The sequence below is a fragment of the Bos mutus genome, chromosome 3 (assembly GCF_027580195.1).
Source record: "Bos mutus isolate GX-2022 chromosome 3, NWIPB_WYAK_1.1, whole genome shotgun sequence".
Classification (NCBI taxonomy): Eukaryota; Metazoa; Chordata; class Mammalia; order Artiodactyla; family Bovidae; genus Bos; species Bos mutus.
This window is the reverse complement of record NC_091619.1, coordinates 22,672,764-22,685,934: the sequence shown is the minus strand read 5'-3', so window position 1 is coordinate 22,685,934 and position 13,171 is coordinate 22,672,764. Positions and strand designations below refer to the sequence as shown.

At 39.9% G+C, this 13,171-nt stretch overlaps 1 protein-coding gene across 3 annotated transcripts in view; it reads right to left on the bottom strand.

The window, feature by feature from the left end:
• The window catches only part of TBX15 (T-box transcription factor 15), a 125,756-nt gene that overhangs the window by 36,300 nt on the left and 76,285 nt on the right, over window positions 1–13,171 (bottom strand). For all 3 annotated transcript variants that reach the window (XM_070367409.1, XM_005895280.2, XM_070367410.1), the window contains exons 3-5: window positions 9,354–9,455; window positions 7,294–7,465; window positions 5,941–6,108 (exon numbers count right to left, since the gene is read on the bottom strand). In XM_070367409.1, coding sequence (XP_070223510.1) covers window positions 5,941–6,108; window positions 7,294–7,465; window positions 9,354–9,455 — 442 coding nt within the window. The remainder of the gene's footprint in view (window positions 1–5,940; window positions 6,109–7,293; window positions 7,466–9,353; window positions 9,456–13,171) is intronic.

The following is a 13,171-nucleotide window of genomic DNA, read 5'->3' as shown; positions in this document are numbered from 1 at the left end:
ATATAATTTATTTGGGTTTTTTCCCACATAAATCAATTATTTAAAAGGGATATTGAAGAATTGATATATTATCTTATATTTTTCTCATAGCTAGTTTATCTCCCATCGATTGTAGTAGTAAATCAAAATTTGCACTTAGCCTAACATTATAATATGCAGGTTACAATTAAATAAAATGAAATTTATTTTCAACAATATTAAAGATATATTTTATTATTTACAACAGCATCCATAAAGATTTGGGAGGAAAATATATATCTATATATTATAGATAGATATATGTAAATATAGATGTGGGTTCAATCCCTGGTTAGGAAGATCCCCTGGAGGAGGAAATGGCAACCCACTCCAGTATTCTTGCCTGGATAATCCCATGGACAGAGGAGCCTGGTGGTCTACAGTCCACAGGGTCACAAAGAGTCAGACATGATTGAGCATGCATACAGCCACAGCCAGCCAGGATGACATGCTATTTGTGTTCAATGAATGCATAGAGTGAGGGAGTGAATGAATTTCATTCACTGGTGAAACAGAAATCACCAGTCCCAAAGCCATAATAAACCTTAGAGAATATAGACCAAACAACTCCACCAATCCTTTTTGCTTTCACTATAGGGATTACAGACAAAAATCTTAAATGCCTTTCCCATCAGAACAAGGTCTATTAGTAACTTCCGTTGTAACTAAAGCTATTCTACAGCAGTTGTGTTCAAACTTGGTCCAATGGTAATGAGGCAACGTGGAAAATGCAGGGGTTATGGAAACATTTTTCTTCACTGATTTTCTTTCCATAACCTTATACTGATTTGTGTAGTCTGAGTTATTGAAGACAATGGCACATAAGGGGGTGGTTATGGCTTGCCACTATTCATTTTAATCATTTTCCCTCACTGTTTTGCCTAGTAACATAGATGCAGTTAATAAATCAGGTATACCTCACCATGCACAGTGCAGACATAAAGAACACAACCTACAAAGAAAATCTGAATATCCTCAGTATAATTTCACCAGCCCAAGGCTCAAAGGGACTTCCCTCATTAACATACTCTTATTTTTTTTACCAGATTGCTTGAAAAGTATTCCATAAGGATAAAAAAATTTTAATCCAATATGAACAAAAATTCTATACTAATTTGCAAAGTTAAGGCAAAACTGGCTCAGTAGTTTGGGGTATAATGAGTGGCTCAGAAATCCTATTGGATTTGCTTACACAAGCCTGGCCTGGCTGTAGTTTCATGTAGCCAATTCTCATCAAGAAATAAGACTGTGTGACCTGAGGAAGACAGGGCTGTGTCATTTTGAAATATAGTTTCCTATTTGGAGGGAAAAAAAAAATCAAGGTTTAGCAGTCTTTTTCCCTTAGAGAGGACAAAGACTCTGCCATGGAAATTTCCTGCTAATACCATGGGGACATATATTGGCATTAGCTTCTTCCAAGAAAAAGCATTAAGGGTAGAATCACCTTTATTCCCACTTCTACCCTCTTGTCCTTCTCGATGAGAGTCTGGGCATCGTGTACTTTTCTCTCTGCCATGGGCCTGCCAAGTTGGCACTCCAAGAGCAAATAACAGCAATAATAACTTCAGTATGTTAGCAGCCCTGGGAGTCTATGTGTCAGTCAGTAGAGAGTATGGGCAAGAAAAGCATCAATTATTTCATGAAAAAAGAAACTCTTTCTTCACATGCCACTCCTATTTTTATGCAAAGAAGCAGAATCACAGATACTTCAGGAACCTGGTAGTAGAGGTATGTTGGCTAATTATATATTCAGTCATGTTCCAAGCATGTAGTCAGCCCTGCATGGACTATAAACAGCTTAGAATTATGGAGATGGAAGAGTCTTTCCTTCTAATTAGTGGTTTCAGTTTTAGGGCATCCCCGGTGGCACAGTCAGTAAAGAATCTGCCTGCAATGCAGGAGACATGGGTTCGATCCCTGGACTGGGAAGATCCCCTGGAGGAGAAAATGGCAACCCACTCCAGTATTCTTGCCTGGGTAATCCATGGACAGAGGAGTCTAGCGGGCTACAGTCCATGGGGTTGCAGGAGTTGGACATGACAGTGACAAAACCACCAGCACCATGGAGATGGAAGGGTCCTTCCTCCTAATTAGTGGTTTCAGGGCTTCAAAATGCCACAGGCTAATTCCAAATCTTCCCCTTCCACCATGTGAAGGATCAATATTGATATTGCAATTTTTTTTCTACCAAATAAAGAGAATTAATAGCTCCCCACTATCTCTTCCTGCCATCACTATTTCTTAAAATAAATGACATTTTAATAACACATTGAAGCCCCAAAAGACAAAATAACTTGCTCAAAGTGACACAGGGAAGCTAGTGGAAAATGTAGGACTAAAATCCAGGTCTGCAAATGTCTAGCCCTTTGCTGTATGTAGAACAATGCACTGCCTTTCCCTAGGAAGGCTGGACAACAGTTCACTTCAATTCCATCCCCTCTACTGTCCTTCCTGCTGTGTGCTCCTCCGGACAAGTCCCTGAGAACAATGAGAATCTATCCCTGACTCTTTGCTCTTTCCTTACTCATAGCCCTCCCTAACCCTTTCCTTAAAAAAAAATATGAAGTAAACAACTTTGCTTTAAGGTATTATTTGTTCTCAATCTAGAAGGCTGAGGAAATAAAAACACAGTAATCACTGAATGCAGCTCACAAAAGAGAACAGTTTATGCTACCCGGCATCCTCACGACAAGTTTGAAAATTATTGTACATAACAGATCTGCCTTATAGGATGCAGCCCTCTAGATTCCTGGGGGAGAGAGCCAAGGTTAGTTTGCTTTATTAGAAGGCACTGTGTTATATTAAATCATATCTACACAGCCAAAGGGAAGGTTAAACAATCATGCTTATTGATTTATCCAGGGAATGGAGGCTTGTTAAACAGGCAAAAGCCGTTATCTGGATTTTAAAATGGGTGGAATTGAGTATGACTCATCTATTTTGAATGTCAGCACATCATGAATTCACCAATGTGACATGAGAACAGAGAGATCAAAGTAGTTACCTATTGAATATAATTCCTTCAAGAGCCCACGTACCTCCTCCAGTCCCCAAGAATCCTCTTTCTCCTTAATAAGAAATTTATTCTTTAAAATTGCCTCTATTCCCCCATTATCTTTCATGCCTGTGCAGACCCAGGCATTTAGCAATATAGGCTGACTACTATTAATCAGATGCCAGGTTTATGTTAGTGACAGTACATGTCCCCTCATGTAGTCCTAATAAGGTCAGGACACTTTCAGGCTAGGAAACACAAGATGAGAGGAAAACACAAATTGTTTGACCTTGCCCAAGGTCACACAATTTGCCAATAAAAAGGTAGAAACCAAACAGATAGGTCTACTACCAAATCCCATGATCTTAGTCATAGCATCCTACCCCCGCCAAACTACCATTGCCCCTATTCAAGTCCATATGTGGGCTACCCTGGTGCCTCAGTTGGTAAAGAATCTGCCTGCAATACAGGAGACTCAGGTTTGATTCCTGGGTTGGGGAAATCCCCTGGAGAAGGGAATGGCTACCCATTCCAGCATTCTGACCTGGAGAATTCCATGGACAGAGGAGCGAGGCAGGCTACAGTCCATGGGGTCACAAAGAGTCAGAAACGACTGAGCAAAGTTCACTTTCTCTTTCAAGTCCAGATATAGGCAAAATATTTATATGAGTAGAATGTACTCAGATGCTGGAACATTGTCTATGAAATGCAAAGGAACTGAAAGAGATTTCATGCTCATGCTTGGTTTTCTTTGGTGAGTTGTAGAGTTTTAGCTTTAGCTTGGGTTACAGTACTGACTCTCCTAGCATCTAGAATGGATCTCAGTGAGGCAGTGGAAGGGTCATTCAACAGTGTTCTACTTTGCTCTACAAGCTACATTCTAGAGTCATATTTATTGCCACATCTCTCCACCTGCATGAGAAAGTAATAATTAAAATGATGGCTGGTGTAGTCTTGGAAAAAGTTCAATTATTCAAAGAACTTATATTTCCCCTCTTCTGTAATACAATTAATCCCAAAGTCCCAACTGCTCCAAAAGTCATGTTGATACTGCTGCTCTATCTTATATCAGAGCTTAAGAAATCTTGATTATTAAAGTTTTTTTGTAAGAACCCTCCATGGCCTCTGCAATTTTACTGTCTGAGGGGTTTGAGAGAGTTTAAACAATTTTAAATACCGCTCATCACAAAGTAAAGCCCTTCTGCTGCTGCTGCTGCTGCTAAGTCACTTCAGTCGTGTCCGACTCTGTTCGACCCCATAGACGGCAGCCCACCAGGCTCCCCCGTCCGTGGGATTCTCCAGGCAAGAACAATGGAGCGGGTTGCCATTTCCTTCTCCAATGCATGAAAGTGAAAAGTGAAAGTGAAGTCGCTCAGTCGTGTCCGACTCTTAGCGAACTCATGGACTGCAGCCTACCAGGCTCCTCCGTCCATGGGATTTTCCAGGCAAGAGTACTGGAGTGGGGTGCCATTGCCTTCTCCAATTGAGATCAAATACAGCATCTAAGAGGAAAGTCTGAAGTTGGGAACACTTTACAGCTGCTGAGAAAGTGCAACAACCATATAGCACTTAACCTTTGTCCGACTAAGGGATTGTTGTGTATCAAATTCCCCTAAGATAAAAAGTATCCAAGGAATCTTACCAGGATGTACTATGAAAGGTAGAAAAAGTTTCAATATGAACTGAAGATTGTATAACATACCTTCACCTGCCTGGCACATAGTAAGCCCTCAATAAATATTTAGGGAATGAAGCTTTCCTATTTCTTTCTTTCTTAGAGCACAGTGTCCAATATAAAAGGTATTGAGTTCTATAGTATAAGTCCATTTTGCTCCAAGCAGGCCCAAAACAAAAGTATGCAGAGTTTCAAGTAAAATAAATAAGCAAAAAAATCTTTGTTTTGGAAAAGAATTCACTGCAGGATCCTATTAATTAGACAATTTACCAAAATGTGAAATACAATCTAACTTACAAAATGAGATTCATATGTAACTTTTAGAGAACTGCATAAAGTGAGACAACTTGTAAATCCATCAAGTCATTCTCTTAAAAAAAAAAAAAAAAAAGAATGTTTTTTAGAAATGCCCACAGTAATCCTAGACTTGGCCTCTCTCTTCCTCTCCCCCACCAACTAGCTAATTTCTATGTGTGTTTCAACAACAGAAAAAGCTTCAGTTCTTCCAGGAAAACTTCCTCATTTCCCACACCAAAGAAAAAAACAAACAAACAAACCAAACCAATACAAAAAAAACACCCTGTCCACATCTCTGTTATTCCACTGTATTATCATTATGTATTTATGTGTCTTTCACTCAACTTAAACTCTTCTTTGCTTAGGGAGAAATGAGATTAAGAAATGAGTCTTAATCTGCTAAGCTGAGACTATTATAAGTTCTCAATAAATATTAACAGAATGAATGAATATATTACTGACATCAAATCATACAGATCTTAGGGTGTGGCTGGTGAGCACAAGCCAACTACCTCTGAAAGTATAAATTGAAGTGGTGAGTCTGACATAGAGTCTGAGAGGCTTGATGACTTTGATGTAGCCTGATGGAGGGCTCCCCGGAGAGGATAAAAGGGAAAGAATGAATCAAACCTCAGGAATTTCAAGTGATGAGGAACATTTGCCAGGATGTAGTAGAGATCATGAAACAAGGGTACAAGTACAGAGAGACCTGAAAATGACTTAGGTTTGGTCCTCTTGGTCAAAGATCTTGTCTCTGATCTAAATCTAGACTCTGACAGCTGCTACCAGGCATTATCGCCTTGTCATCACCAGTGCTGTCTGTGCGCCACCAGCCTGGTGGCTCTCACTCCAGCATTTCAGTGCCATGGAGAAGGACTAAGCAGTTCTTACAAAAGGATGAATAAACTCCATTAAAGGCAGCTGCAGCAGGCGACTCTCAAAGGCAGCCTCGTACCTGCTGGTTCTGATAGGCTGTGACGGTAGTGAACACTGTCTCAGGAAAGTTGAATGTCTTCACTCCATCCCCAACAGGGACGGGTTTGGTGGGTGAAAGGTCACTGCTGAAATCCTTGCGAATCACGTGTACTCGAGGCTGGTATTTGTGCATAGAGTGAAGAATGATCTGAAATGAGAAGGGGACACATTACTCCAGGGTTGCCTCTAAGATCTCTACATCTTTGCTAGTTCTTATGCAAACAAATTACAGGATAAAAGCATTATAGGAAAACACAGATTGGAGGTGAGACATACAGGAAACTGGAAATCAGTGTACTTGCCCATGGCTGGAAGGACTAAGTGACTGGAGCATCACATCACACAGAACCCGTAGCAGAGGATCTCAATCATAGGTGGTGAGTGCAATGTGTCTTCTTCATTTGGATAAATATTGAGCGAATTGGTTCTGATACCAGTAGACTCCACTCCACTAAAAGGTCTCAGAACCCCTGCTGTGTGATGGATGTTCCTTCCTGCTTCACATTTTCAGGATGGGCTCCTCTGTCTTTAAATTTTACAAGCCATTATTTGAACTTTGTTATTGATTTTATGGACATTCTCTCATGTTATGAGAGAGCTAAGGGGATATGGGTGTTCTCTCTTCCTCAGAAAGTTACCATTTCCCTAAAGATAGGAGCCATGATTTTCGTTTCTTCAGTCTTCATGCATAGCATCCAGTGCGGATTCTGGCATTCAGTGAAAATTCAGTGTGTTAACCGCCAAAATTAAATCAGGGGCACCAATTACACCTGGCCAGCGGACGGGGGAGCCTGGTGGGCTGCCATCTATGGGGTCGCACAGAGTCGGACACGACTGAAGTGATTTAGCAGCAGCAGCAGCAGCCTTAAGACCTAGACTTCTCTTATAAATTCATAAATTTCTTGACCAATCAGCCAGAAATGCCCCTACAACAGTTTCTCTGAGTTTATTGCCCTCAGAGGATAATATGAATTATATGGTACAAATAATAAGAATTATTCTACTAAACGATATTATTTATTTCAGCATTTTGAAATGCGTCCTGTGTTTCTGTCTGAATTCTCCTGACTTGACAGTGAGTTCCTGGAGCACAAGAACTCTGTCTGATAAACACAATCTGATACATAACAGACAGTTGCTAAATGTTAGATGTGTAATAAATGTAATTTCACAAGAGGAAAAAAAAAAACTTTCATGCTTGCTTAATTACTTAAAATGACTCAAAATAGCATAGAGATTCTTTTTTACCCATTTGAAACCTCCTGGGACTAGTCAGTTCTAGAGGAAAAAAAGGGAAAGAGGAAGGTAGAAGAGATGGGGTTATTTGACTCACATGTCCTTGATCATCCAATTCATTGTTGGTCAGCTTGAGTTTGTCAAAACTGACCACCTGTCTCATCCAAGTATCTCCAGAAGCTAGAGAATCAGGGTGTATATAAACTCTTGGGGGCACGGGGGAATCAGCGTTGCCAGCCACCATCCACTTGGAGCTGTGATACACATATCTGAGACAGAGAGGGAGAGAGGAGAATTCAGAGACAGATGCAGGGGAGGAGCAGAGACCCAGGAAACAATTAGGGACAGGAGGGAGGAGACACAAATGAGAAAAAAAATGGAGGCGGGAGGATTAAACAGAGAATACAAAGGAGCAAAAGGGAAGGGTGGATAACCAGGGAAAATGAAATAGAGATGGAAATGGGAAAAAAGATGGGTGGGGGAGGGCAGAAAAGTGTTGTGGTTAATGATCAAAGCCGCAGCTCTCACAAGGAAAACATTCTCACAGTTCCTTTTCTTTCTTCTTCCTCTCCTTGCCTTGCACCCCTGTGTGCACACAGGCATCCTGAACCCACGTGTTTAGCTATGGAAAAGGTATTTTACTGCAACCTTTCACCTTTCAAATGCAAACCATATAATCCATTGGCCACTTGCTCGGGGTTTGGTTCCTTATTAAAAACATCTTCCATATTGTCCTATAAAACACAGCCATGTGCAGAGACCTTCCAAGCCTCTCACTTGTTAACCATTTCTTAGCTAAGACTCTGCGTTTTGAAGCATTTTGATGAAAACTTAGTTTTGAACATCCACATTATTTTCCCACAAAGTCACTGGAATGAGACTAGGTTAATCAAAGAAAACTAACTGGGAAGTCCTGGTGTTTCTGGGAATGGCTGCACTAAGACAGCGGTCTCCATTTTCACTGAAATGAAGGAAGTTTTTAAAGAAAGGAGCATCTCCCCTACTAAGTCCAACATCAAGACCACTTTTTTCTTAACCAGCACTCCCTCTAACATACAAGTAATGAACTTCTCTATTCACCTCTAACCTCCAAATTCATGGGCTTAGGGCCAAGTTCTGAAATATCTCAAAAATGAGCCATGACTCACTGAGTTGATTGAGAACTCAGGAGATCAATTAAGCCACAACCTGTTTCCGACAAGAACTATGAGTGAGACACGTGGAGACTATGTTGCCTTTTAATGGCTCTGAAGGAAGGTTATTTAGCAAACTTGTTCATAATCCATATTAATTACCAATAATTCCCCTAAATAGATATTCTTCTGAGGCCTTACCCAATTCTCCCATTCTTCCCCTCCATCAACAACAGGATAATCCACCACGTATATAATTGAATATACTGTATTAATGCACTTCTCTGACCACTTTTCAAAATAAATCATCTCAGCTCACCTAGTATTTCATAAACCAAATCATTCAACACATTAATCACTTTCAGTGTTAACTGAATTAGTTTTAGACTTAAGATCCATTTGATTTTTGCTACCCTGGCATACACTACACAATCCCACTTTTTTAAAAAGTATTTATCTTTGTTTTTTTGGCTGTGCCATGCAGCATGCAGAATCTTAGTTCCCTGACCAGATATGCCCCCTGCAGAGGAAGCTTAGAGTCTGAACCACTGGTCTGCCAGGGAAGTCCCTATATAATCCCAGTCTTTATAGAAATGTTAGGAGGATCCAGACCAAACCATTACTGGTTCTGACTCCCTGCCTCTCTCCTGTCTGATGTTCTGCCACAGGCCATTGGCATATCCTCTATCCTTGTTCCCCACCCAGTACATTGTACAGTTCAGTTCAGTTGCTCAGTCGTGTCTGACTCTTTGCGACCCCATGAATCGCAGCACGCCAGGCCTCCCTGTCCATCACCAACTCCCGGAGTTCACTCAGACTCACGTCCATCGAGTCAGTGATGCCATCCAGCCATCTCATCCTCTGTCGTCCCCTTCTCCTCCTGCCCCCAGTCCCTCCCAGCATCAGAGTCTTTTCCAGTGAGTCAACTCTTTGCAGTGCACTGTTAAAATGTGTCATCTAATGAGTTTACACAACATCCTGGGTGCTGGTGATGCCCACAATTCCACATGCCAGTCATCATTACCTGTATCTTTTATTGTCCACAGGTACAATGTCCATTGCTATGTAGTACTGCTGGTGTGGATCCAGGCCAGTGATTTTCACTCTCATGGCAGGAAACATCCTCCTATAATGGGAAACAAGGCAGGAAGCTCAGCAATCAGAGGGGAAGAAGTAGCAAGAGTAAACACTTGATGAGTCTCTTCTTAATAGGAAGCACGTCGAAATCCCATATCCTTTAATTCTCAAAGTTGGCTGTTTTTTTTCAATTTGAAAATTATCACTATCAAATATCCTGAGGATGTATACTGCTGAAATAACACCTCTTCTGAACTTAAATTGAACTGTTTGATTATTCATACACTCAAAGATCTTATACCATAGCATGCTTTACATTAATCTTTAATGTGAGACAGATGGAGAGACAAGAGATAGATAAAATGCATATATATACATTCCCTATTAGACTGTAACATTCTTCGTCTCTTTTTTTTTGGCTGCACCATGCAGCTTGCAGGATCTTAGTTCCTCAAACAGGGATTGAATTGGGCTGCCTGAGTGTTCTTGCCTTGAGAATCCCAGGGACAGGAGAGCCCGGTGGGCTGCCATCTATGGGGTCGCACAGAGTTGGACACGACTGAAGTGACTTAGCAGCAGCAGCAGCAGTGGAAGCATCTCCTAACCACTGGACAGCCATGGAATTCCCTAAAACATCTTTAAATATACTTACACTTTTATACTTAATACACTTGAATAACTTATATTCTTATTCCCTAAGTAGCTTATCACAGTTAATTGCAGTGATCATGAAGTACTTTTTGATTGTCTACTTGAAAATGACCACTCTAAAAATAATATCTTAAGAAAAGAAAAAAAGAAGGAAGGTGCTACCAGTTCTCAAACAAAGGACCACCAACGGTTTTTGTTCTTTTTTTTTAACACATAAAACTGTAGAAAAATTTCTGCAAGTTCTCAGGCTGTCAACGTGTGTGTCAGAGGAAGGACCCTGTGGAATAAGAAGCAAATACCAAATGAATTCTAGTGGCCTCTGGGCAATACCTTGTTTCCACCACAATGGCTTGTTAAACTTGCCAAAGCAAGCGAGGTCAGGATATGGCACTTTACAACTACTCTCATAATTGAAGAGGAGGAGAGGGAGCAGCCCCAAAGAGGTATTAAGTTTCAAGGAGACTAAAATAAAATTTGCCATTCTTCTTTAACCATAAGAAAGAAGAAAAACATCAGGCTATTTTGCATGTCATTCATTTAGGAGCCAGACATAAAAAGTGTTCAGTTTTTTAAAAAATGTGGATTGCCCTGAATGTGCTCTAGGATACTTGTACACAAAATGCTGCATTAAGTTTAACCATCTGGGGCCAGTTAGTTGAACTGGGCAGAGCACGGTGCTAATGAGGTCAAGGTCACAGGCTTGATCCACATATGGCCTAATTGGCTTTGCTCCATTTCACAGCCATAGACCATACCCTGACCCCAGACAGTCATCTCACAAATGTGCATTGGTTGTTTACATGAGGGGCTTTCTGTGCTAGTCACACACTCTACTACTCATCAAAAATTACTCAGAAAACAAAAGTCCTCTGGTTATAGGTTGGTGACATCATAATCTTGTTTGAGGTTAAAGTACAAGAGTGACCATAGATCTTCAATAGGGATGGTGGCTGTTTCTTAAATATTTGCAAAGAATAATGTCAGTATTACCAATTCTTCTTTTTCACTTTATAACTTTCAGAAGCTTCTATTGGTATTTCAGTTTTAGATTTTCTTTCTCTATTCTTAAAGTTTAATTAGAAAGTCTTCTATTTTAGTATTATGGCGAGCTAATGAAATTTTATTGTGGGCTGCTCACAATGACTAAATCTATCATTCACTGTAGGTGAGGCACTTTGATTCACATTAACTCTTTCCAAAAATTTGGGAACCTTGGTATATACATGTATGTATAGATCATTAATTCCCTTCTTAATAACAGTGACTTATGATTGCCCTGTCTATATAAATGTTTGGAGAACATCTTTCTGGGGGTGGAAAAATCCTCTCTCTTACTACCTGAGATAAGAAAATGTGGTTTCTGTCAGCCAGCAACAGAGGGCTACACTACACTAAAAGAGATGAATTTATTTCCTGATGACTTCAAGAAAAAGGGTCAGATGGTTTTAAACTCAATACCTGTTTTGTCCAAAACATTTATATGACCTTGAGTGGAGATGCTACCTGTCTTTTTCCAGTTCTTTAGAACTTAAGTTCTAAAATGAATGAGCTATATGGCTCTGGAGAAGTCATTTAAATTCACCATCTATAAAACAAAGGAAAAGAACTAAACAATACTCACAGTGACTCCTGCTTTCAATTCTACGCTGATATTTGAATTCTCTCATTAAAATCTTACCAAAGTTGCTTTTTCTTTTTGTCAGTATTTTAGCACAGAATATCAAGCAATGTCATAACACCCAAGGAAAAATTAATCTTTCATATTCACAAAATGAGATGAGTTTTCATTTTATGCCTAAATTTAGGTCAATTTTTTTGACTTCCAAACCCATTAATCCCTACAAACACCTCTGTCCATGGTGCTGACCATGCAGGTTCTGTTGGTGCACTCAAAGATTGAGGGTTCTGTAGACGACAGTAGTTCTGAATCAACAAGTTTACAGTTTGGAATGTGAAAAGAAGTAGATGGTGACTAAGGTCTGAGAGGGGAAAAAAGAACAGAGAGGCATACATAACTAATACAATGGAAACTGAAATTAAAACTGAAAAGGACACTACATAGGAAGAAAAATGAAGAGAAAAGGAAAGAATCAATTTCTGGGATGGGGAGGGAATGAAGAAAATTTACAGAAGAGAAAGACTTCTTTGCATGTTTCTCAGTGGTTCCAGAATTACTTGAGCAGAGTTACTGACAGTAACATTAATAGCTGAGGCACTTCAACACGGGAGCAACAAGTACAGTTTCTAAATCTAAACAGAGGGATATGAATAAAGAACAAACTGCACGTCTGTGCTCAGAATGCCTGGATCTATTCAGGTTGTTGTCGTTTAGTCACTGAGTCATGTCTGACTCTTTTGTGACCCCATGGACTGTAGCCCACCATGGCTACATGGCTCCTCTATCCACGGGGTTTCCCAGGCAAGAATACTGGAATGGGCTGCCATTTTCCTCTCCAGGGGATCTTCCCGACCCAGGGAGTAAACCCACATCTCCTGTAAGGGCAGGTGGGTTCTTTAGGCAGGTTCTTTAGCACTGAGCCACCTGCGAAGCCCATATATTCAGACCAAAGTGATTTGTGAAGGTAGAGATACAGAAAAGAAAACAATGCAGAATAAATCATGAAATGACATCACAGGAGAGTTGTCAAGGAAGTGTTCGAATAAACTGAATTCATTGATGTGTAGGGAACAGGGAATGATATCAGGAACAAATGTGATTAAAATACACAGACATAATGTTAATAGTAGTAAGTAAACTGCCCCCCAAAGAAAACTGGAAAATCTGATAGACAATACAAGTAGTATTTCCCCTCTCACCAAACTAATGCCCTTAACAAACACTAAGAAAAAGAATAAAAATATCTTCCTTGAATTGCTGTTTCTGTCCAAGTCATAACATCTCAAAATGTAGAATGAAACTCAAGCAACAAAAAAAGATGGCTTTTGAAAGTAATTCTGAATAAACAGAGAAGTCTTACTGGATAGCACAGGGAACTATATTCAATACCCTGTGATAAACCATAATGGAAAAGAATATTTAAAAGAATGTGTGTATATATATATATATATATATATATATATATATATGTAAGTAGGGTGTGTGTGAATATACTG